We start from the raw sequence: 25,019 nt of genomic DNA, 5'->3' as shown, positions 1-25,019 counted from the left end.
ATTTCATCATCTACAAATGGGCTTAGACATACCAACATCCCCAATTCGTCCTGAAAAACAATTGAAATATATTGTATTAGGTGCTATAGAAAGTAGTTGCCAAATTTTTATTATGGGTGGCTATTATTTTATTATAACTTTGGTTCGCTTTCCTGAGTTTTGTAGTCTCAACTTGAAAATGTTAACCTGATATTTTTCATTTTGCTTTTCCATTTTTCTTCTACTTCTCATAAAGTACAGCATGGTAGATTCCAGTAATATTAAAACATCTGTGTATCTCTAGTAGTAGTGTTGTACAGTAAGGTGACTTTTTTTTTTTGCGGTACGCGGGCCTCTCACTGTTTTGGCCTCTCCCGTTGCGGAGCACAGGCTCCGGACGCGCAGACCCAGCGGCCGTGGTTCACAGGCCCAGCTGCTCCGCGGCATGCGGGATCTTCCCAGACCGGGGCACGAACCCGTGTCCCCTGCATCGGCAGACGGACTCTCAACCGCTGCACCACCAGGGAAGCCTGTAAGGTGACTTTTTAAAAACACATTAGGAATAGTAGATTTGAAGTGACTTTATTCTATGCAGGGATTCATCACACACATTTTATCTAAACTGTTTACCCTGACCATTTGACCTGGCCTTGAAGAAGGTTTTGTTTTGTTTTTCTTAAAGTAGAATAAGTCACTTATTTAAAGATTATTCAAACAACTGTGCCTTGGATTTTTTGAATAAGTTGAATCTATATTTATATGGAAAGAAAAATGGTAATGTTTCCCAGTTGATTTAGGCTGTTAAGTGAAATAAGATTGACTGAGGTAGGGCCTCTCTTACCTCTTGCATTGTATCAAGGTACTTTATTTGGAAAACTTTAATATTTTTTCTGTTCATAGTTTATATACAGTGAATAGCATTTTAATATAAGGAATGCAAATTGAGGTGTTAAGGTGTCATGGGAAGCTTTAAATGTAGCGCAGTTATAATGGAAAAGCAATGGTTTCACATACTTAGGATTTTTATTATTATTTTTTTTATTTGCAGGATGAGTAAGAGATACTTACAGAAAGCAACAAAAGGAAAACTGCTAATAATAATATTTATTGTAACCTTGTGGGGGAAAGTTGTGTCCAGTGCAAACCATCATAAAGGTAAGCTGTTCTGTTTTCTTCCTCAGCTCTCTGAGGAAGGGGACTCCATTTAACACAAACTATTATGTTCTGCTTTTACTGGTCAGTTAATTTTACTAAATGTGGGTCTGCCCATGGCAATTCTCTTTAAGTAAAAATGCAGAAAGAGTTATTCTTAATATGGCTTTGATAGGTAATGAATGATTATTTAAATGTTTCCAGGATTACTGACACTTCTGCAAATAATGTTCAGAGTATGGAATCGTGACTTTGTTTTCTTCTTAGCATTTCCATTTTTAAGATAATGATGTTAAAATGTTGAGTTGACACGTAATAAAGATGAGTTTCAAATTGCAATCATCCTATAATGAAACCATCTTTAATGATACGTGTCTTAATAATACGTATACATGTAAATTTCCTTTCCGTGCTTTTTCTAGATCATATTTCTTCATGCCAGAGTACATCTTTGGCCACTCTTTTGATTCTACCCCAGTATGATATTGCGAAGGCTCAATTCTGCCATAGAACAGGGTGACGATATTTGTTTTATATGTGTGTGTTAAGCTTGACAGCTCAAAATTATGCCCTTTCTGTTCTCTTTTCTGAGCATAAGACTCAGTATAGTGAATACTTTTTCCAAATGAATTAAAATTCCATTTACTTTTATTTGAGTCTATTTCTGGACTGTCCCTACCATAATCAAGTATTCATAACCTGAAAAGTCAATTTAGATTTTTCTGTGAAATATGATTTTACAATTCTGTTCCCTTTCCTCTGTAAAGTCCACAGACTAGCAACTTACTTTCTTGTTTTATTTTTGATTGAAGAGAAAGTTAAGACTGCCTTGAATTTTGTAACACTTAAAATAGTTACACATGTGCATTTAATTACGGAACAAGTACACCAGGGAATGGAAAGAGGTGGTGTGAGGGAGGTATGCTTATAAGACAAAATCTTTCCCCCCTGTGTTTAAAACCAAAAAGAGTCATCTTTCAAAATATGAATTTTATAAAGAGGTCCTTCATATTTCACAATCCTGTTTTTGCCCCACAGTGTGTGTGTGTGTGTGTGTGTGTGTGTGTGTGTGTGTGTGTGTGTATGTATGTGTGTGCGTGCATTTCTTCTTTTCTTTAGTACAGCACTTGGATCCACAGATAAAACTTTAAATTCTCTTGAATAAGGGTTACTGGTATAAAATTAAGAAGTTGTTAAGGAAGATGTTATTCACGTGTCTCCAAATTGGCTACAGTGAACCAAACTGAAGGACAAAGCAGCCTTAAATACTTACCTTGTAAAAAGGAGCAAACCACTGGGTCCAGGCCCCATGCCTTGGGCTTAACAGGAGAAGACACATCATGAATACATGGTCACCCCAGTGCACCTTCCCAGCCTATAAAAGTAGAATTGAGAGCTTTGGGGGAGGTTCATAGTAATTGTGGGTGTCATCCCAGCAAAGCGAGGGTTCATGATAAGCATGCTTTCTCATCTCCAAAGCCAAGTGATGGGATCTCTAAGAGAATCATTCATGAGGACTGCTCCGCAGTGAATATTGCATACAATTTTTAAAGCTGTTTTTAAGAATTTTTAAGTTGTGTTATGTTCTATGCTAACTCCAAAACTAAGATCTTTTCTTACTTTTTGCCGAAAAATATATTTCTTGAACATAAGAGATTATACCTTGACTCAGAAAACTCAAAGTGCCAAACTCAAAGTTCTAAAACATTATAGAAGATAAACTTTTGTGTTGTTTTGCTGATCCATTTCCACCCTACCAAGAATATTTTGGAGGAAGAATTGAGGAAAGATTTCTCTGCCTCTCCCTCTTTCCCCTTTTCCTTTCTTTCTTCCCTTTACATTTTCCATGCAAAATGCCCCCTTTGTTTAAACTGTTTTACATTTAATAAGTGTAATGTACATATATGTTTTAGGACCTATTCATAAAATGAACACAAGTGTGCTCACCCCCGAGTTGAGACATGTAACATATCTAATTCTCTGGAACCTGATTGTGTCTGCCACTCTAATTTCATTCCTTTGCCTCCTTACCCAAGATAATCACTATTCTAAATTTTGTGATTGTAATTCCCTTGCTTTTATTTATAATTTCACCATGTATTTATACCTATCCAAATGGCATGCTGCTTAATTCTGTTGTTATTGAATTTACATAATAGTATTATACTGTGTTTTTCTGTAATTTGCTAATTTGCCCAACAATATATTTGTGACATTCATTATACTTGATGGTAACTATAGTTAATACTAATTTTTTTTTTTTACCGTTGCCCCATATTTTGTTGTATGAAGTCACCACAATTTATGTATTTATTCTCTTGTACCTGAACAGTTGGTGTTCTATTTTCTTGTCATTATGAACTATGCTTCTATGAATATTCTACTTCTTTCCTGGTGCACATGTGCAAGGGTTTCTCAAGGGCACATTCCAAGGAGCAAAATTCTGGGTCACAGGGCATTGCATATCTTCAGTCTTACCAGATTATGTGAAATGCTTTTTTCCAAAGTGGTAGTACTAAGAAAGTTGTTCAAGTTATTTCTTTTTACTGATGTATAGTAGATTTACAATATTATATTAATTTCAGGTATGCAACATAGTAATTCAAAATTTGTATAGATTATATTCCATTTAAAGATTTTATAAAATATTGGCCATATTCCCTGTACTGTACAATATACCATTGTAGCTTATTTTATACATAATAGTTTGTACCTCTTAATCCTCTATCCCTATGCTTCCCCTCCCTCCTTTCCTCTCCCCACTGTTAATCACTAGTTTGTTCTCTATATCTGTGAGACTGTTTCTGTTTTGTTATATTCATTTGTTTATTTTAATAACATACAGTATTTGTCTTTGTCTGACTTATTTCACTAAGCACAATACCCTCCAGATCCATCCATGTTGTTGCAAATGGCAAATTTTCATTCCTTTTTATGGCTGAGTAGTATTCCTGTGTGTGTGTGTGTGTGTGTGTGTGTGTACTGCATCTTCTTTATCCATTCATTTTTTGATGGACATTTAGGTTGCTTCCGTAGCTTGGCTATTGTAAATAAGACTCCTTTGAGCACTGAGCGTATGAAAATTTCGAATTAGAGTTTGCGTGTGAATTTTTTTTAATTGAAGTATACTTGATTTACAATGTTGTGTTAGTTTCAAGTGTACAGCACAGTGATTCAGTTATACACATATATGTCTGTGTGTGTGTGTATGTGTATACAGATTCTTTTCTCAGATTCTTTTCCCTTATAGGTTATCACAAATATTGAGTATAATTCCCTGTGCTATACAGTAGGTTGTTGTTGGTTATCTATTTTATATATAGTAGTGTGTATATGTTAATCCCAACCTCCTAATTTATCCCTCTCCCACCTCTTTCCCACTTGGTAACCAAAAGCTTGTTTTCTATGTCTGTGAATCTATTTCTGTTTTGTAAACAAGTTCATTTGTATCTTTTTTTTTTGACTCTACATATAAGCAATATCATATGATATTTGTCTTTTTCTGTCTGACTTACTTCACTTAGTATGATAATCTCTAGGTCCATCTGTGTTGCTGCAAATGGCATTATTTCATTATTTTTTATGGCTGAGTAGTATTCCATTGTATATATGTACCACATCTTCTTTATCCCTTTGTTTGTCGATGGACATTTAGGTTGCTTCTATGTCTTGTCTATTGTAAATAGTGCTGCAATGAACATTGGGGTGCATGTATCTTTTCAAATTATAGTTTTCTCCAGATATATTGGATATATACCCAGGAGTGGAGTTGTTGAATCATATGGTAGATCTATTTTTTTTGTTTTGTTTTTGGAGGCAACTTCATCCTGTTTTCCATAGTGGCTGCACCAATTTACATTCCCACCAGTAGTGTACAAGAGTTGCCTTTTCTTCACATCCTTGCCAACATTTATTATTTGTGATCCTTTTTATGATAGCCATTTTGACAGGTGTGAGGTGATATCTCATTGTGGTTTTGATTTGCTTATCCCTGATTATTAGCGATGTTGAGCACCTTTTCATGTGCCTCTTGGCCATCTGTGTGTCTCCTTTGGAAAATTGCCTATTCAGTTATGCCCATTTTTTTAATCAAGTTGTATATTTTTTTGATTTTGAGTTGTATGAGTTGTTTATGTATATGGTATATTAATCCCTTATCCATCATATCATTTGCAAATATTTTCACCCATTTAGTAGGTTGTCTTTTGTTTTGTTGATGGCTTCCTTTGCTGTGCAAAAGCTTTTAAGTTTAATTAGGTCCCATTTGTTTATTTTTGCTTTTGTTTCCATTACTTTAAGAGACAGATCTGAAAATATATTGCTATGATTTATGTCAAAGAGTGTTCTGCCTATGTTTTCTTCCAGGAGTTTTATGATTTCAGGTCTTACATTTAAGTCTTTAATCCATTTTGAGCTTATTCTTGTATATGGTTTGAGAAAATGTTCTAATTCCATTCTTTAACTTGTAGCTGTCCAGTTTTCCCATGGCTTACTGAAGAGACTATTTTTTTTTTCCCCATTGTATATACTTGCCTTCTCTGTCATAGATTAATTGACCATAAGTTCATGGCTTTATTTCTGGGCTCTCTGTTCCATTGATGTATTTCTATTTTCATGCCAATACCATCCTAATTTGATGGCTGTAGCTTTTAAGTCAGGGAGTGTGACACCTCCAGTTCTGTTCTTCTTACTCAAGTTTGCTTTGTCTATTCAGGGCCTTTTGTGTTTCCCTACAAATTTTAGAATTATTCATTCTAGTTCTGTAGAAAAAAAAAAAAAAAAAGTGCCCAGCAGCACACTCCCCTCTTGTCATCCAAACGATATGCTCTCAGAATTCCCCCTGAGAGGGCTGCCTAGGTCCTTCTGTTGTGGCAGGCTGACTATGTAGGCTGACTGGTGGGCTTTGTTGGCCCCTAGCCCAGTTGATTACCAGACCCTGCCTTGTGTGGATGTTGCTAGCTACTGACTAGTGGGGCCTGGTCATGAGGCAGCTGACTGCAGAACCCCAAGGGGCCCTGGGGCTAATGTTGGCTCACTGGCAGTAGGAGTGAGGGTCCAGAAGACTCTGGAGCTGTTGCTCCACCTACTGGCAGGCAGAGCTGGGTCCTGGAGTCTGGCTGCAGGGCCCAGGGATCCCAGAGCTGGTATCAGATCACTGGTGGGCAGGGGTCTGGTTCCTGACACAGTTGGGTATGTGGTCCATGGTGTCCTGAAGCTTGTGTTGGCCTGCTAGTTGCAGGGCCAGGGCCCAGGGCCCAGATCCCAGGCCCCAGGCTCCACTGGTCCCAGGGTAGGGTCTAGCTTGCCGTAGGTGGACTAGGTCTTCAGGCTGAGGGACTGTGATTTTCTTGCATCTGGTGTCTGCCCCCTAGTGGGTTAGGCTGGTCTAGAGGCTGGTGCAGGCTTCCTGGATGGCAGGGCTGGTGTCTGCCTACTGGTGGGTGGAGCTGTGTCTTGGCCCTCTGGTCGGTAAGGCTGTGTCTAGAGGTGGCCGTGGGTTCAGGAAGTCATTAGGCAGCCTGTCTACTGATGGGTGGGGATGTGTCCTCACCCAGTTAGTTGTTTGGCCTGAGGCTCCTTAGCACTGATGCCTACAGGTTGTTGGATGGGACCAGGTCTTGGCACTATTGAGCCAGAGGGAGGATCCCATGATGCCAGCTGCCGGCAGCAGTGTCCATGTGGTAGAAAGCTCCCTAATATGGCTACTGACAGTATCTATGTCCCGAGAATGAGCTACAGCCACCCCCCGCCTCTCCAGGTGACTCTCCAAGACCAGCAGTTAGATCTAGCCCAGGCTCCTGTCAAATTACTGCTTTTGCCCTGGGTACCAGTGCATATGGGATTTTGTGTGGGCCTTTAAGGGTAAAGTCTCTGTTTCCCTCAGTCCTGGCACTCCCCAAATTAAGCTCCACTGGCCTTCAAAGCCAAATGCTCTGGGGACTTGTCTTCTCAGTGCAGGACCCCAGGGCTGCAGTTCGCCCACCCAGGGGTATGGGAATTGATTATATTGTGAGCCCACCTTTCCTATCCTACCTGTCCCATTGTGGTTCCTTCTTTAGGTTTTTAGTTGTGAAAAATCTTTTCCTGTAGGTTCTCGTCTTTTTCATAGATTGTTGTTCTGCAGATAGTTGTAATTTTGGTGTGCTCATGATAGGAGATGAGCTCAGGGTCTTTCTACTCCACCATCTTGGCCAATGCACCTATTCTCTCTTTATTTTTTTTCCATTTAAATTACAGTGTGTCTTGTTTTGTTCCTCTTTGGGTTGATCCTCTTTGGGACTCTGTGCTTCCTGGACCTGGATTTCTGTTTCTTTTCCCAGGTTAGTGAAGTTTTCAGGTATTATGTCTTCAAATATGTTCTCTGTTCCTTTTTCTCTCTCTCCTCCTTCTAGGACCCCTATAATATGAATGTTAGTATGGTTGGTGTTGTCCAAGAGGTCTCTTAAACATCCTCATTTCTTTTTTTTTTTCTTTTCTGTTCAGCTTCAGTGATTTTCACTACTGTGCCTTCCAGTTCACTGATCCAGCCCTCTGTATCATATAATCTACTGTTGATTCCTTCTAACTTATTTTTTATTTCACTTATTGTATTCTTCATATCTGTTTGATTCTTCTTTATATTTTCTAAATCTTTCTTAAAAACTTCTAACTTCTCATTCTATTCATCCATTCTTCTCCTGAGTTCTTTGATCATCTTTATAATAATTTCCTTGAACTCTTTATCAGATAAATTGCCTATCTCCATTTAGTTCTTCTTCTGGAGTTGTATCTTGTTCCTTTGTTTGGAACATGTTCCTCCATTTGTAACATATTCCTCTGCCACCTCATTTACTACTTTTAATATCTATGTATCTGGTAGTTTAGTTGTTCTTCCCAACCTTGGAGAAGTAGCCTTTTGTAGGAGATGTCCTCTGCGTCCCAACAGCACACTCCTCTCTGATCACCAGAGCTACATGCTCTAGTGGTGCCCCCTATTTAGACTGTGTGGGTCCTTCTGTTGTGGTGGGCTGACTACTGTGGGCAGTCTGGTAGATGTGCTGGCCCAGGGTCTGGTTGGTTGCCAGGCTATGCCTTGTATGGAGGCTGGCTATGGAAGCCTTTGGGGTTCTGGAGCTAGTGTTGACTCACTGATGGGCAGAGCTGGGTCCTGGGGTTGCAGGCCAGGGTTTTTGGATCTAGTGTTGGCCTGCTTGTAGGTGGGGCTGGTTCCTCACATGGCTGGCTACAGGTTCCAGGGTGACCAAAAGCTGATGTTGGCCCACTTGTAAATGGGACTGAATCCCAGGGCAGCTTGTTGAGAAGTCCAAGGTATCTCAAGCTGGTGTTGTCCTGATGGTGGGTGTGGCCAGGGTCTGGGGGTTCCTAGGGCTGGTTATCATCCTGCTGGTGAGTGGGGCCAGAGCCCAGGGTCTCCTGGAGCTACTGCCAGCTCACTGGTGGGCTGAGCTGGGTCCTGGGATCTCTGGCTGCAGGGACCTGGGGGTCCTGGAGCTGCTTTTAGCCTGTTGGTGGGCAGGGACTGTTCCTGACTATGTTCAGCTGACTATGTGGTCCAGGGTGTCCCAAAGCTTTTGCTGGCCCACTGGTGGGTGAAATCAAATCCTGGGGCAGCCGGCTGAGGGTCCCAAGGTATTTTAGAGCTTGTGTTTGGCCTGTGGGTGTTCTGCGGGGCTGCGGTGGTTCTGGGGATGGTATCAGCCCACTGGTGGACAAAGCTGTGTCCTGGGGTCTCTGGTTGCAGGGCCCTGGGGGTCCCAGGGCTAGTGCCTGCACACTGGTGTTTGATGCAGGGTCCTGGTCAGTCTGGTAGACAGGGCCATGTCCTGGGGTAGCTGTGGCGTTGTAAGGCAGCCTGCCTGCTGGTGGGTGGGACTGTCTCTCTGCCTGGCTAGTTGCTTGGCCTGAGGCATCCGAGTACTGGAGCTGATAGGCTAGTGGGTGGGACTGGGTCCTGGTGCCAATAAGCTAGAAAGCGGATTCCAAAATTGCACTTGCCAGCACCTGTGTCCACATGGTAGAACAAGGTCCCCCCAAATTGGCTGCCACCAGTGTCTATGTCCCCAGGGTGAGCTCCAGTTGCCTCCTGCCTCTCTGAGAGACTCTCCAAGATCAGCAGGTGGATCTGACCCAGGCTTCTTTCAAATTACCACTTCTGCCCTGGGTGCCAGAGTGTGTGAGAGTTTGTGTCTGCCCTGTAAGAGTGGAGTCTCTATCTCCCACATGGCTTTCATCATGCGTAAGGCTTAGAGCAAGGAAGACCTATTCGCTTATTTCTATTTTTTATTGTGAGATAATTAATAAGAAATCTGTGTCTGATTGAGAGCACTTCGTGTGAGCATTCAAGATAAAAGTAATACAGTTGAATATTAAAAATCCAACAGCTCTATTCTAAGAGCTTTGTAGATAATAACTCATTTAATCCTTATGACAATCTATAAGGTAGGTACTATTATTCATCCTATTTTATAGATCAGAAACTGTGGCAAAGAAAGGTTAAATAATTTGGCCCAAGTTGCTTAGTTAGTAACCATTGAGAGCAGGATTCAAATCTAGGAAGTCTTGTTCCATGTAACATGATAAATATCTAGCAGTGAATTCTTTTTATTTATACTATTTGGGATTTAGTTGACTTACTGAATTTGTGGATTGATGTCTTTCATAAACTTTGAAAGAATTTCAGGCATTATGTCTTGAAATATTGCTTCTATACCATTGTTACTGAACTAGAACTCTGGTTAGGTATATGTCAGCTTTCCCTCTCTATTCTCCATATATTTCAACCTCTATTTTATATTTTACACCTTCAAGTCTTTCTGTGCTATATTCTGGGATATTTATTCAGATCTGTTTATTTCTACCACACTATTTCTATGTTCTCTTGGGTCTAATCTGCTCTTTAATGCATATATTGAGTTTTAATTTCATCTAGTACATGCTACTAAAAATTCTTTTTTTCTTACAAATTGTCTTGGCTTTTGATATATTTTGTTCTTTATTTATTTAGTTTATATTTCTTTTTATACATTTTATATCAAATCTCACATATATATAAAATTCGATGCTTCTATTTTATGAAATTTTTGTGATTTCTTCCTGTTGACTTTCACTCATAGTACTTTATTTATTTTAGGGTTTTGTGATTTTTAAAAATTTTGTGAGCTAATGTTCACTGGAATCATATTTGCGAGAGTTTTTAAGGCCTATATTTAGAATGCATTCTTCCAGAGATGATTTGCATACGCCATGTGTCTTAGGTTTCTCTAAAAGCAGAGCCAAGTCAGGAATTCTTGTTTATGTGATTTATAGAAAGAGTGCTCTCAGGAGACAGAGAGCAAGGACAGCAGGATAGACTTGGAGACAAAAGATGAGCACAAATAGAGTCTCAGCTGGAGCACAGCCTGGTCAGGTCCTTTGGGGAGGATCAGAAACATAAATTGCTCCACAGAGTGGAGCTCCTTGAGGTGAGATAAATAGTCTCTTGTACACTTGTGTCCATTTGTCATTGGCCATTGATCTGTTACCCATGGTAGGGAATAGCCTTCCTGGGGAAGTAGCTTCTCTTTAGCAGAGGGTGGATTTCTGAACAAGGGAGGCGCTGTGAATTGTAATCCCCTACCATTCACAGCAAGTGGAGGAAAGGTGCACTGCTGATAGAAAGGATGTTGGCAGTGAACCAACAGCTACACATCACTGCAGTCAACTGCTCATACCCCTCAGCTCTGCTTGCTTCTTACTTTAAATTTACTCTGTTTAGGCAAAGCTTATCAAAGATTCTGCTTGGTTATAATTTCCAAGAAAACCTACGTGAGGAGGAATAGTGGGGCTGCTACTAATGCTGTTGGTACCAAGGCCTTTATTGATACTCATTATCTGCCCACTTCCCTAGCCATTTTAGATTCCTCTCTCCTTCCTGTTCACCTAGAAGGCTTACCTGATGTTTTACGCAGACCTCGTACCTGAGGGTTCTGAGCTCTGGATTATCATGTTCTGAATTCTGGGGTTGTTGTACTTATAAATTTATAGTTGTAACTGGGCATTGGAATGCCAAGAAATACCTCAGTGGATCATCTGAGAGCCTAACATATTCTCCCCTGCCCTGGTTCATAGCAGCTACCCATAGCAGTGATCACTGGGGTCATTAAACTCATCAGTACTTAAGTCCTTTTTTTCTTGCTCGTCTATGGGGCTGACTATGCAGCAATTGGAGCTATATGTTTAGCAGGACTCTTACCGTTGCCCCTAAAAGCATTCCCTTTCTGGGAATCAGGACTTCTAGATTCATAGAGTCTATTGGTAGTTTTCACAGGAATATTTTAGATTGGATAATTCTGATGGAAAATTTGTTTTACTCAATAATTTTCGAGTACCCACAGTAAGGACTGAGAATATAGCAGTACATACAAGAGGCAAAAATTTTCTTTATGGAGTTTTTGTCCTAGAGGTGGGAAGATAGATAATAAAAAGGAAAAGTAAACCAGTTTTATAGTATAAATGCTATTTATAGGAAAAAATAAAGAAAGAAAGAGGTATAAGAAGTGTTCAAGTGGGACTGTAGTTTTAAATAAGGCCTTTGGGTAAGACCTAAATTTTCCAATGGAGCCAGCCATGAAAATATCTGGGGGAAGGATGTTGCAGGCAGAGCAGTAAATAAGTATGAATCCTTTCAAGTAGGAGCATGCCTGGAGACATGAGGAGTAGCAAGGCTGCTGTGTATAGAGCAGAGTATGTAAGAAAGAGAGTGGTAAGAGACTGGGTCATTACAGAACAGGTAAGTATAGGAGATGAAACAACAGAATAAGTAGCTCTTCCAAATACCAGTGCAATAGCACTGTGTTCTCAAGAGCAACCAACTGGAGAATTGTCTTACTCTGTTTCTTGAACATAATGTAGAAGCACTGTAGAAATCTAGAGCATTTGTATTTGAAAAATGAGATATGTAAAAATCAGAGAATGTTGTCACCTGCTTAATAAAATCTTCTGAGATTTGGGAACTAAAAGTCCCTCACACACAGACAAACCTCCACAGAGATTCTGTCCTGAATTCTTACAATTGTCTTCAGCTGGGCATTTTGGGAGCAGGGTGGGTGGTGGGTGGGGGGTGGGGGGGTAGTGGTTAACTCAGAGCATTGTGACAGCCAATCAGAAAGTATAAGCAGTATTTCCCACTTGGAAGCAATTACATTAGGTACAGCTTCAGATAGTGGGGATTAGAGAGGAAATATTTCCGTTTAGAACTCCAAGTTCCCAACAGAAAAGCATAGTCATTAATCTTAGAAGGCCAATATGTTTTCTTGCCTTTTCTTCCTTTACCCATCACATCCAAACTAAATCTAACGAGAATGAGTCATCATTGAATGTTTGGGTTGGAAAAGTATTTAGTGTGAAAGAGATTATAAACAGATGAGAGTTATACGTAACAGAAACAAATTTTTTAAATGTTCATTTGATTAGCTAATATTGAGTGTTATTCCCATTATTGTACTAGGTGTTTACTAATCTGAATTGCAACTTTTGATTGAATGAAAAATTTTCAAAGAAAAACAAATTTAAAATAAAGGTGATTTTCAGCCCAAAGCCTAGGTGAGAGAGCAGCCATTTAATTTGTTTTGGTAGCTCTTTGTTTGTTGGTTCATTTGATAGTTTATTCATTTCTCTAACCAACAACCCAGAAAACAAAATATATATATATATTTTTTTCATTAAAACAAAATTTGTTTTAATTCTAAAACAATAAATATTTACTATTGACATTTTAAAAAATATAGATAAGCAAAGGAGGGAGAAATAAAAATCATTCATAATCCTACCTTCCAAAATAACCACTGTTACCCTTTCAAAAACAGAATACAATTTTGTGACCTCCTTTTCTCACTTTGAAATATACAAAATACTTATTGAGTATCTGTCAAGTGTTGGGCTTTAGGTCAAGTTCTGGGGGTTAATAAGTGACCCACACAGGCATGATCCATGCCCTATGGAACTTACAGAAAAGTAGGCATGAAAAACACTAATCTGATAATCAGACAAATAAATATTTAGCTATAAATTATTAAAGTGTTTAGAGATAAGATTTCAGGATAAGAGTATGTAAACTGTAAAATGGGTAGAGGGAAATCTGGGAGGTCTTTTCTAGGGAAGAGACATTTGAGCTGAGATCTGAATGGGGAGTGGGAGCTGGGCATCCAGATAGGATCAGTAGCCTGTGCAAAGGTGCTGAGACATGAAGGAATAGAATGCTTTGGAGCAAAAACAAGATCACTGTGTCTGAAGGACAAAAAGCAAGGAGGATGGTAGGCACAATTAGGCAGGGGAGGTGGTGGGGCAGATCCTTTGGGGCCATATTCAGAATGTTGGTTTTCTTATAGTTAAAATTGTTTGAGCCAATTTCGCTAGGATATTACTAGGTTCTCTTGGGCGGGTTTGCAGTTGACTATGATATACACCAAAGTTTAAGAACCCTGATTATAATGCATAGTGTTCCAAGGACCTTGTTTATGAGAACAATTGGATTAATGTCCTAAGAGAAAGAAAAATGGCCATAACATAAACTGACTCTACTTTGGACTTTTAACAATATATTTTATTTTTCATTTTATTGAATTTTCAGAGTAATACATGTTCATTGAGAAACTTTGGTAAGAATAAAATATATCAAAAGAAATCAAATTACCCATAATTCTTGCACATAGAAATTATTAGATGCCATGTGGGCATATTTTCATCTGGTTTAATTTATGAATGTATTAAACATATTTGAGAGCATGATGTTCATTCATTTATTTAATTATACATTTATTGATATGGACTAGGTGAGAGACTATGCTGCTCTGAGCTGGTGATTCTGCTTTAAATGATGAGATAAAGTTGCTGTTTTCTCTTTTTATTCTAAGTTATCTCATTTATACAGAATAATGCATAAAACCCATATGTACCCTCAAAATAACAATCATAAGGCAAGCGGCTGTGCAAATACCGCCCAGGACAATAAAATATTAGCCCCCCAAACCTCCTTATGCCTCTGCCCTAATTACAACCACTCCTCCCGCCGAGGTACCCCTTTCCTGACTTCTTATGCCTAAACAATAGAGTATTATTTTGTCTGGTTTTTAATTTTGTAAAATTGGGATCCTATTTTAGGCATTTTTTTTTTAGTGTGATTTGCTTCTTCCCTCAACATTTTTTCTTAAGATTCGTCCATGTTGTGACATAGGAGTCCGTTGTGTGAATAGAATGTGATGCATTTATCTTTTACGGTTGATGGGCATTTGGGTTTTTCCAGTTGTTGGCTGTTATTGCCAATGCTGCTGTGGACATTATTTGTACATGTACTTTGGTTCACAGGTGCAGAATTTCCCCCAGGTGTATTTTTAAGAATAAAACTCTATGGGCCGTATGATAAGTACATATTCAACATTACTTTTTTTTCCCCCACTTAGTAGTATAATTAGCAATAAATGATATGTATTTACTTATATATCTAAAACTATCCATAAAAACATATTTTAATTGGGGCATGAAAAAACATTGTAATAATGTGCCCTAAATTACTTAAGAAGACTCTTTGTTGTTGGATTTCTTTGAGACTTTTTTGTTTGTTAATACTAATCTAAAAACATTTGTGTGAGAATTTTTGTTTACATTTAATATTAATTAGCTATCAATTAATTAAATTTATTAATACATTTTGTTCATTTTTAAATTTCTTTACATAGTTAACACAGATGAGAACTTTTGAGGTCAAAGAGAATGAAATTATTAGGTTTGTATCATTCAACGTTCACTCAGGAAAAAAAAAATCACACTAAGGGGTTTAAAATAAGGAACTGGTTACAACAGTGTTGAAAGAGCTGGAGAAGGTAACAGGGAATGATGATACTACTACCCAGACATTGGTTAACTGCAGAAAGCTATTACTGCCCCTAGAGGTGGGAGAGCAAAAAGAAAAGCAGAATTACCCAGAGCTCCGGACTGTAGTATTTGCTGTTGAAGTTGCTGAAGCACTGCTGCTGCTTTGGGAATCACTTCCACTGCCACTGAGCAGGAAGCCTGGAACCAATTCCCTCATGATATTGCAAGAGCCCAGGAGGGTGAATGCTGCTAGCGCTGCTACACTCTCTGCTAATGCTGCTGAAGTCCACAGGCATTCATGTGATCTCCCTTAGCATTTCTGAAGCCAGAAGCAGGGAAAAAAAAAAAAAAGGTGGCCTCTCTCTTTCTTATGAGTGCCTTCCTCTCAGAAGCAGACTGTAGGACAGAATTCAATATGCAAGAAGTTTATTGGGGGAAACACTTTTGAAATATAAAGAGGGAGGGAGGAGGAGTAGATGGGGTGAGGCTTCACACCAGGAGGAAGGGTTGACACCTGTGAAAGAAGAGAAGGAAGGAAGGAGGCTTGAGTAGGAAGAACCCCAAACTTCAGCACAGTTTTGAAAAAGTCTTGGCCAGGCCAATTTGGGGTCCTGGAGCAAAGGCTGCCCATTGCAAAGACTCCCATAATGGGCAAAAAGGCCAGGCTGTTGTGTTCCTGCCATGCTCAGTCACTGACTGGTAGCAGCCCAGACAAAGTGTGTCCTGTGTAACTCCACAGGTGGGGTTACTGGAGGCCATCAGTCAACTGTGTTCTTCGCAGTGGGTTCTTTTGAGGGAGAACTAAGCAGACATCTTTGTAGTTGCTACACTTCCATGGGCAGAATCTAACCAGAAGCCAGCTGGCAAGAAAGTCTGAGGAATTTAGTATTTAAGCTTCCAACCCATTTCAATATACAGAGGAATATAGAAAGATAAATGTTGGAAGAAAATGACAAGTATCTGCCACAGGAACATTTATACATGTTGTTAAATTACTTCTGATTCCCTCACAGAGGTATATAAAACTTCCCTTCTCACCAGTCTGAAAATATTGACTACAAATAAATATCATTGTTAATTTAGAAGGTCCTGACATAGTCTCTTATTCATATTTTAATTTATATTTTTGGGTTAATGAATGGATAGTTAATTTTTGAATTATTTTCATTTTCCATTATTTGAATTATTCATTGATTCCTTTGCCAATTTAATATTTGTCATTGATATGTTTGAAAACCTTGGATAACTTTTAAATCTTGGTCACATTCATTGTAAATTTTCATGCTTTTCAAATTTAATGTTGTTTTAAAATCGTGTTTGTAGCTTTTCAGAACATAAAGTATCCTACACTGTTGTTAGAAAAAATTTGAAAATATATAAAAATATAAAGTAGAAACTTTCAAACACCTGAAATCCTATGCACATGTCACTATTAACTCTCAAATATTATTCATATAATATTAGGAATATACTGTATCCATAGATTTTTCTCCTTTCTTATTATATTTTGAGCATTTCTTCATCTTTCCTGTGAAAATTATTTAAACACACTATATAATTGGATATTAGAGCTGTTTATTTTTCCTCTAGTAAAAATAATGCTGCAGTGAACATTTATATTTGCAATTGCTTTTCCCCATATCTACTTATTAGGCTAGGTTTGCAGTGATGGAATTACTAGTTCAAATGACTTAAATTTTAAAATATTATTATGTTTTGAAAATGGTATTTTTAACTACAAAATAATTTGTGTTCATTTTAGAACATTTGGAAAGTATAAAAGAAGCACTAACAAAATTAAAATGTATTCATATATGAATATATATTCATATATGAATTCATTTGAATTCATATAATTCAAATAAACATTCATATGTTTATTTATTAATATTATGCATGTTAAAAGGTATGCATTTTGATATATATTGTCAAGTTGCAAACATTCCTATTCATATTCCCATCAGCAGGGAATTTACACACCTTTGTCAACACTTGGCCAGATGAATTTGGAGTCCTTGAGATTTATCATTCTATTTAATCTTTGTCAATTTCATCCTGTTTTAATTTGCAGTTTTAAATTATTAAAGATGATAAAACTTTTATTGTTTATTGACCATTAATATTTTTATTAATTACCTTTTCATGTATATTATCCATTGTTTTTATTAGGTGACCCTATTTTTCTTTATGTTTTTATGAGAGCTCTTTATAAAGGATTAACACTTTGTGTTGTTACCGGTAGTTTACATTTTGCCTAATCAACGCGTTAGCATATGGTGTGCATGAGCACAGCTTCAGAACTCCAGACAGTCTGTGTTTTCATCCAGGCTTGTCCTTTTACTAGCTGTAGGTAATTTTTCTTTTTTTTTTTTCTTTTTCTTTTGGTTGTGGTAGGGTGATGGTAGGAGTGGAGTATCTGAATCCTTTTAACGTAGTTTCTTTAACCTTAAATTTAAAAAAAGATATTGCCAGTATATATCTAGGTTTTGTCTCTTAATTATTGAGTGACTCTTTTCAAGCTTAAAGTTTTCAAAGAAAACCTTACTTTCATTTTTTATTTAACTAATGCTCTTATCTTTTTGTCCCATTTTACTTTTTTCCTCCTCTGTCAATTTTGGATCTCCCATCGTTTGGCTGTTTGACCTCCCGAATTTGTTTTGTAATAGTTTTCTTTTGTCTCTCTGTTCTTTTGCTCTATTTGTTTGGAGGAGGGGGGTTGGGAGATTTTGTCACCTTTATTGTAGAAATTTGTGCAAAATTTTATGTCTTTTACAGTTTTAATTTCTGTGTGCTCTCTACTTTTGTTTTCTGAGTGTTCTCCTGCCACCCCTCCACCCCATTTATAAGTATTTCTTCTTGCAAAGTCTCTTTTTCTTCCTAGATTTTGTCCCTACTTTATTTTAGTTTCTACTTTTCATGCTAGAAGCTTTCCTCAGATAGCTGATAATCCCAAACTGTCTGTTCTGAAAGCTCTCAGCCTGTTAGTGGGGCTTGTAGAATTTGAGATTCAATGTAAGATGATGTGGCAGGGCTTTTATTGGAGAACTCCAGGTGTTAGTATGTTTAACTTTTCTCTTTTGGATCATCCAGATTCCTTCGAGAGGAATCCTTTAATCTCTTGTCTGAGGTTGTCAAGAATTGAGAGGTGAAAGCAGCTGAGGTGAGGAGGTATGCCCACGTCAACATTCTGTAGTTCATTCAGTACAGTGCCTACAACCTCTGCTGTGTCTTGTGGTCCCCGGTCCAGAGACCACCTCTGTTTCCCCACCCGACCCCGCCACCACAATAAATCTTCAAGCTTTTGCCAGGTTGGCAGGTAAGACGGCTGCCCAGTGACGTGGAATGATAGAGAGTAACTAGAGATTTAATTGCTTCTCAGACAGCTTTCACCAATGCTTCTAATTATAGCCCTCAACCCCTTGTCCCTTCCAGACCTACCTGATAAACTCTCAGTCCCTCACTCTTTTGATGATTCTCTACTGCCAGCCTAGAGATTCTCTTTCTTGAGTCCCATAAGTCAGTTCTAAAATTTTGTTGCTGTTGTCTCCTACTGAAATGCATTTTTTTCAACCCACCATCTTAAATCAGAACACTAATAATGTTTCTAATTTTGCTATTTTCTTTTAATTTTCTTATCCTCTTCCTTCTCTTCTTGGGCTCTCTTTTATTTCCACGTGTCTCTTTCTCGGTTTCAAAATTTTCCTCCACATCCTGTTCTTGTAGCTCATTCTTCATCTTTGCTTTGATCAACTTCCATCTTTCTTGAATTATATGGATGTACAAAGCAGGAGCTCTATAAATTTTATTTTTAGTTCTTGTAATATATTTTTAAATGATGCTGTCACATTGCTTGTATTAGAATACTATGGTCTTTGTCTTCTCTGAACTGTTGCAATTCCCTCCTCATCCAAAGTTTCCTGACTCCAGTCAGTTCTCCCCACAGCAGGTGAAATGAATTTCTAAAGAGAAATATTTGATAGTTTTACTTCTCTACCTAGAACCCTTAAGATAAAGTTAAAAACTTATACATGACAAATCCCTGTGTGATTTGTCTCTTCTTCAGATACTTTCGCTCTTACTCAATGTGATCCAGACACATTCTCTTTTGCAGTTTCTTGAAGGCCCTGTGCCCTTTTATGCCACATTTCCCTCTGTGTGCTTTTCACATTTTTGTTGCTTTATTTGTCTAGTTAACTGCAGGCCATCATTGATGTCTAGTATCTCCCCCATAAAGCTTTTCTTATCCTTCTAGGTTAGTTTCTCTGTGATATGATCACATAGCACCTTGCTTCCTTGACATCTCTCGTCACAATTGTACTGAATGAATTATTCATATAATTATTTGTTTATGCTTACTTTTCCACTTATCTGTAAGCTCTATGAAGATGGATTCAAGTATTCAGACATCACCTGTTCCTAACAGTATCTAACATAAATGAAATTATGATATGGTCTCTTCTTTTAAAGATTTCATATTTCAAAACATTGAACAGAATCTATAAGAGGGTTTGAGAAATTAATGATGGTAGCAGGTATTCTTAGTGTTTTCTTTCTATTTTAGTGGTGGTGGGTCTAGTGTTCCAAGATTAATTATTGACTTTTAGAAAACAGTTTAAAAAATTACATTTAAGCCATCTTTTTCTCTATATTTCCTCTATTTTAAGACACTGGATTTTGCTTTCAGTTTAGAATGTACTTGGAGGTATAGAATTAGGGAAATTCTGAGCATTTAAAGTTAAAACAAATGAAGTAATCCTACATATTATTTCTAGTATGATTTCATATTCATTATTTATTTGGGCTATGAAAGGAATATTCTTTTACTGTAGCTTCTTTTCATGCATTGAATAATTTTTTTTTTTTGGTAATAAAACAGATCTGCTAAGAGGAGAGTGAATCTTACTATTTCAGAAGAGAGAGTATAGTTTTCTGGTGTTGGTGGGTTTAATACTCACTGAATGAAGTTATATCATTATTGCATAGCTGTGTGCTTAAAAAAAAAAGAGATGAAAATCATGAAGCATTTGTTCTCTTTTGACTGTGAACAATTCGTTAATTGAAAAAATGTTTAGTCATTTCCAGGCATATATACTGGACACTGCGCAGTTATCAACAAGCATTCCATAACATATTTTGGGAAATTTTTTAAATGTATTCCTATGACTGATCCTCATCACCTAGCAACAATTATAGGAAGTCAAAGGAGTCTCGAATTTTTTTAACTTGGTGTAGAACTTGCTAATAGTTGTTTACTGTGTATCTGTTTATGTGCTGTATGTATATCTGTGACTTATAGACAAAGTAAGATTTTTCCATGATTATTTTCATGGTTCCCATGAAACAATTTTCACCCCCTTGGGGGATGATATTACCCTCGTTGCAAGTACATGACCCAGAGTTAATCAGTTTTCTTTACTATGATACCTTTTTCATCTTGCTATTCTTTATCTCATTAATCATTTTTATAAAAATTCATAATAGCGTATCAATATAACAGACCTTAAGGACTTGGAGGAGTTGGTATAACCTACTAGATCAATAATCTACACATTTGTGAGTTCATATGACAAAATATTTGAGGAAAAAAGTTCTTTTCTATATCTTATAATTTGTTTTATTTGTATTTTTTTCCACAGTGTCATAATAAAAAGATGATGGCCTGCTGAAGTACTTAAATTTTTTTTCACTCACACCAGGCTTCTAGTCTTGGTCCTGTGAACACCTTTCTTATCAAGTCACCAAACTGTACTGTTCTATAATTTTTATAATAACACAAGTTATCAGGCCACTGGTAAATATGTTTAATATCTTCTCTAGTCTCTACTTTTTCATACTGTGAGTTCCATTTGTGTATCCCTAAGTACTGGATGTCTATATAATAGGAAGTCATTTACTTACTAATTCAAGTCTGGTCATGATATTTGGATGTTAATAAAATAAAATCAACAGGACACAAGACTAGATATTAAATTACCAAACAAAATGACTGCTTAGCTGATCACTCATGATGAACATGTCTACTTCCCCAAATAAATTATTTATAAGTTCACAATGAGTATGAGAGAAGACTGCATTTATAGGATAAACAGATTGAAAAACTAATTTGAAATGGTGCCTAAGCTACTTATCAGGGTGGTGAAAAAAAGAAAATTTGGAGTCAAGAGAATTTAGGGTTTGAGCTGAATGCCCTTGGGTGAAATATATTACCACTGAAATTTTAGTTTACCTGTAAAATAGAAGTAAAAGGTGCTCATTTTCCTATACTGGATTGGTGAAGAGATAAAAAATGATAATGCATATGGAATTTCTTTTAAATTGCCATAAGTTATTATAGTTTCTATTATACACAAAATTTTAAATTTTACTGATAATACTTTTATAAATATTGATGGTTTTGAAAGGCATTTCTTGGGAAATAAAATTAAAGTATGAGTCATATAGGGAACATTTTCTTGCTTTTTTGAAATGTGATATATATAATAATCAGTCCCTTAATTCTTTGCCCATACATGAAATTAATATGCTTTTGAAAATGTGTATCTACAAGGGTATTTTGAGGAAGCTGTTACCAGTTAGAGAAAAATCTATCTGCTTTATAATATATTTTCAAATTATAACTATTATAGTTCACTGGGAGGTTAATGCTGAGAAAATCAATCAATTGATCAATTTTTTTCCTAATTTGAAACATTGGAGTTATAAAGAGAAGTGAAAATCAACTATAGATAAAAGTGACAGCGCCACTAATAGAGGACTCAGGGAGAAAACATCTATTTAAACATGCTATTTAAACATCTGTAAAAAGCATGCTATTTTAATAAGTTATTCAGTTATTTGTGTAGTAGGTACAGCCTATGTGTTATTTCCTAACTCTGCAAATGTCTTATCTCAAAATAGATGTTACTTAAGTAAAATCACCCTTAGCATTGTTCTTGTTTCCTAACAAAGATATGCTACTCTAACATTATTATGAAACACTGTAGCAAATACTACCCGAGAATGCTCGTGCCCTGGGGATATTTGGGTCAAAGATAGATAAAGCACTTTTTTTCTTTGCAATTTATATATTCCTAAAATTTATGTTAAATAAAATTTGTAAATGAATTCATTTAAAAAATGAAGAAACTTTACTCTTTTTAGGTCAATCATGTTGACGTAGGAATACATATATCCTAACATAGTTCTCTTAAACATTTTACATATTATAGTTTTTTCAAAGTATTTATACATATCAGATATTGAAGATAATTAACTTTCAGAAATAATATCGAATTCTCATTGGTTTTTTTTCTTTCCAAACATTTAGTTCCCTAATAATTTATGTGTCATTCATTCATTCAACAAATATGTGTTGCATATTTATTATATGCCAGGTATTACTTAGGCACCAAGAGACTATCACAATGAATTAGATCATTGTGCTTTTGAGGAACTCATCAACTAAAAGAAAAACACATTTGTGTAATGAAAGTCTGAACACAACAAGTATTTAATAAAATCTTACCTATTCACAGATAAGGACAAAGCATGTGCACATGTGTATAAACAGCAGAAGAAATGGTAAAGTCCACCTTAGTGTTGAAAAAAAAGTAAAATTACTAGACACTGAATAAATATATGTCAGCCTGAGAGGGTCAGTGAAGGTAGGATATGGCCGATATGTAATGGATGAGTGAAAGACTTGTAACGGGAGGAAATGTGTAGGTGGTTGGAAGGTGGCTCAGAGAAAGATGAGAAACGCGTGTGAGAAGTAAGAAGGAAGGGATGACTGCAAGCTATGATAACAACATGACTTATTTGATGAAATACTCTGGGAGATGAACTCGAGTCTTTAGTTTTCCTAGAGTAACAGCTTGGATTTTGAAATTGCAGAACTTTGACCACTGTAACTTAACAGTCATTGAAACTCTGTATTTGTATGGAGGAAATGAAATATCTCTATCAAATATGACTGTCATTCTCAGAGCTGCCATTGACCTGGTGGTTGTTTTAGGTTACAAATCTCATTTAATCACAAATCAAGTTTTTATTTTAATTGAAATAATATTCAAGTTACATAAACAAAGACAGTAACTCTAATCAAGTCAAACTTGGTATCACGGAAACATTTAAAAAGTTATCCTTTACAGATTTCTTACTTGAATTTGTTTTGGGGTTGTGATCTTATTTTATCAGAGTACAGAATTCTCACATAAGTTGTAAACTTTTAAGAAATTGTGTCATTAATGAAAATTCTGTATTACCTTGGTAGAAGTACTAGAATGAGGCCCACTCATCTTTCAGAAGTATTTTTGAACTTGAATCTAACCATTTAGAGAATGCTATTGAAAGTGAAGATGTATATTTGTTTGAATAGAAGAAACATTGAACCCAATTTCTTAAAAACTTGGAAAAAATATGCTATGGGATATCAGATGTCAAGCCACAATAATATTTACACTACGTTAATAAGCATAGGGAAAAAGTCTATCCATCTGGTATATCAGACATGCAATGACAGCACCTATGAAGATACTCCAGGATATTACTATTGACCAGTACTGGAATTGCCACTTTTCAAGACTGACTTTTTTGTTCCTCAGCTAAAGTTTCAGTTTTCAAAAAGGGTCTGGACTTCTAATCTGGACTCTAAATATATTTATTTCAAAATGTAAGTTAATATTACTTTTTTATTTTTTTATTTATTTATGGCTGTGTTGGGTCTTCGTTTCTGTGCAAGGGCTTTCTCTAGTTGCGGCGAGCGGGAGCCACTCTTCATCACGGTGCGCGGGACTCTCACTGTCGCGGCCTTCTCTTGTTGCAGAGCACAGGCTGCAGACGCGCAGGCTCAGTAGCTGTAGTGCACGGGCTTAGTTGCTCCATGGCATGTGGGATCTTCCCAGACCAGGGCTCGAACCCGTGTCCCCTGCATTGGCAGGCAGATTCTCAACCACTGCGCCACCGGGGAAGCCCAATATTACTTTTAATATCATCAAGCAAAGTGGAACAAAAGCTTATTTTATACAATGAATTCTGTGGTTAGTTCAACACAAACATTCTATTGTAGTGTTAGTGAAGGAATTATGATCTTATAAAATGGGATTAGGCAACCATTTATCTATTCTATTAATAGGAACGTCCTGGACTCTTTCCATATGGTATGTTGGATGTTTTGTATTTTATAGAACCTTATTTTGTGGATTGTTTATATGAATGCTAGTGGCAAACTGCTTTAGACTTTAGAGTTATCAAATGATTGCTTATGCCTCTGGACACACTGGGGAACTTCAGTAATAAGTTGTATTTCCAAGGGCTGAGATACTCTGTTTGGAAAATGGGTAGTCTTCCCCAGAGGATGCAAACTTATCTCATCCCTTGAGGGGATGTTAAAAAATTGAAGTACAGTTGATTTACAATACTGTGTTAGTTTCAGATGTACAGCAAAGTGATTCAGTTTCATTCATATATATATGTGTGTGTGTGTGTGTCTGTGTGTGTGTCTGTGTGTGTGTTTGTGTATATATATATGCTTTTTCAGATTCTATTCCATTATGGGTTATTACAAGATACTGAATATAGTTCCCTATGCTATACAGTAGGTCCTTGTTGTTGAGGGGATTTTTTTTTTTAATGTTTCTAATCTGCCTTCTCTCAAAGCCCTGATACCAACTCCTCACAGGGACGATTTCTGTGCTAAAAATCCTATTCTTGTTAATAAATCAAAGGTTGATCGTAGAGCCACAATGTTTCATGATGTGATATTTCAAGGTCTCTATGGCAGTTGTCCTGACCCTATAAGGCAATGAGAAACTTGAGTCTTGGGATATTGGGAGCCAGAATCTGGGGGTGACTAAGCTCTTGGGCATATCTGGAGTCTCCATATGCTTTTTTTCCCAAAGAGATAGTGTCTCTGAGTAAACAAGGGAACCTAAGTAAAAAGTATTAAGAATAATATAAATTTAAATATATTTACATTTTAGTAAGTCTCACTGAATGGTTGGTGTCACAATAAAGAAGCTCCTATATTTTTGTCACTGCTACAACTGCTAGCAGTGTAGCGA

The 25,019-nt window shown here is 37.0% G+C and overlaps 1 protein-coding gene across 1 annotated transcript in view; it reads left to right on the top strand.

Moving 5' to 3' along the window:
• Nucleotides 1-1,028: 1,028 nt before the first annotated feature.
• Nucleotides 1,029-25,019, top strand: part of TAFA2 (TAFA chemokine like family member 2) — a gene marked incomplete at both ends in the record, with an annotated part of 105,713 nt that continues 81,722 nt past the window's right edge. Inside the window, one exon of the mRNA XM_082849443.1 lies at nt 1,029-1,134. Within this exon, the coding sequence (XP_082705569.1) occupies nt 1,029-1,134 (106 nt within the window). The remainder of the gene's footprint in view (nt 1,135-25,019) is intronic.

This window comes from Leucopleurus acutus (assembly GCF_964270905.1).
Source record: "Leucopleurus acutus genome assembly, chromosome: 11".
In the NCBI taxonomy this organism is placed as follows: domain Eukaryota; kingdom Metazoa; phylum Chordata; class Mammalia; order Artiodactyla; family Delphinidae; genus Leucopleurus; species Leucopleurus acutus.
Note: the sequence above shows the minus strand (reverse complement) of the source record. Positions and strands in the feature narration are given on the sequence as shown.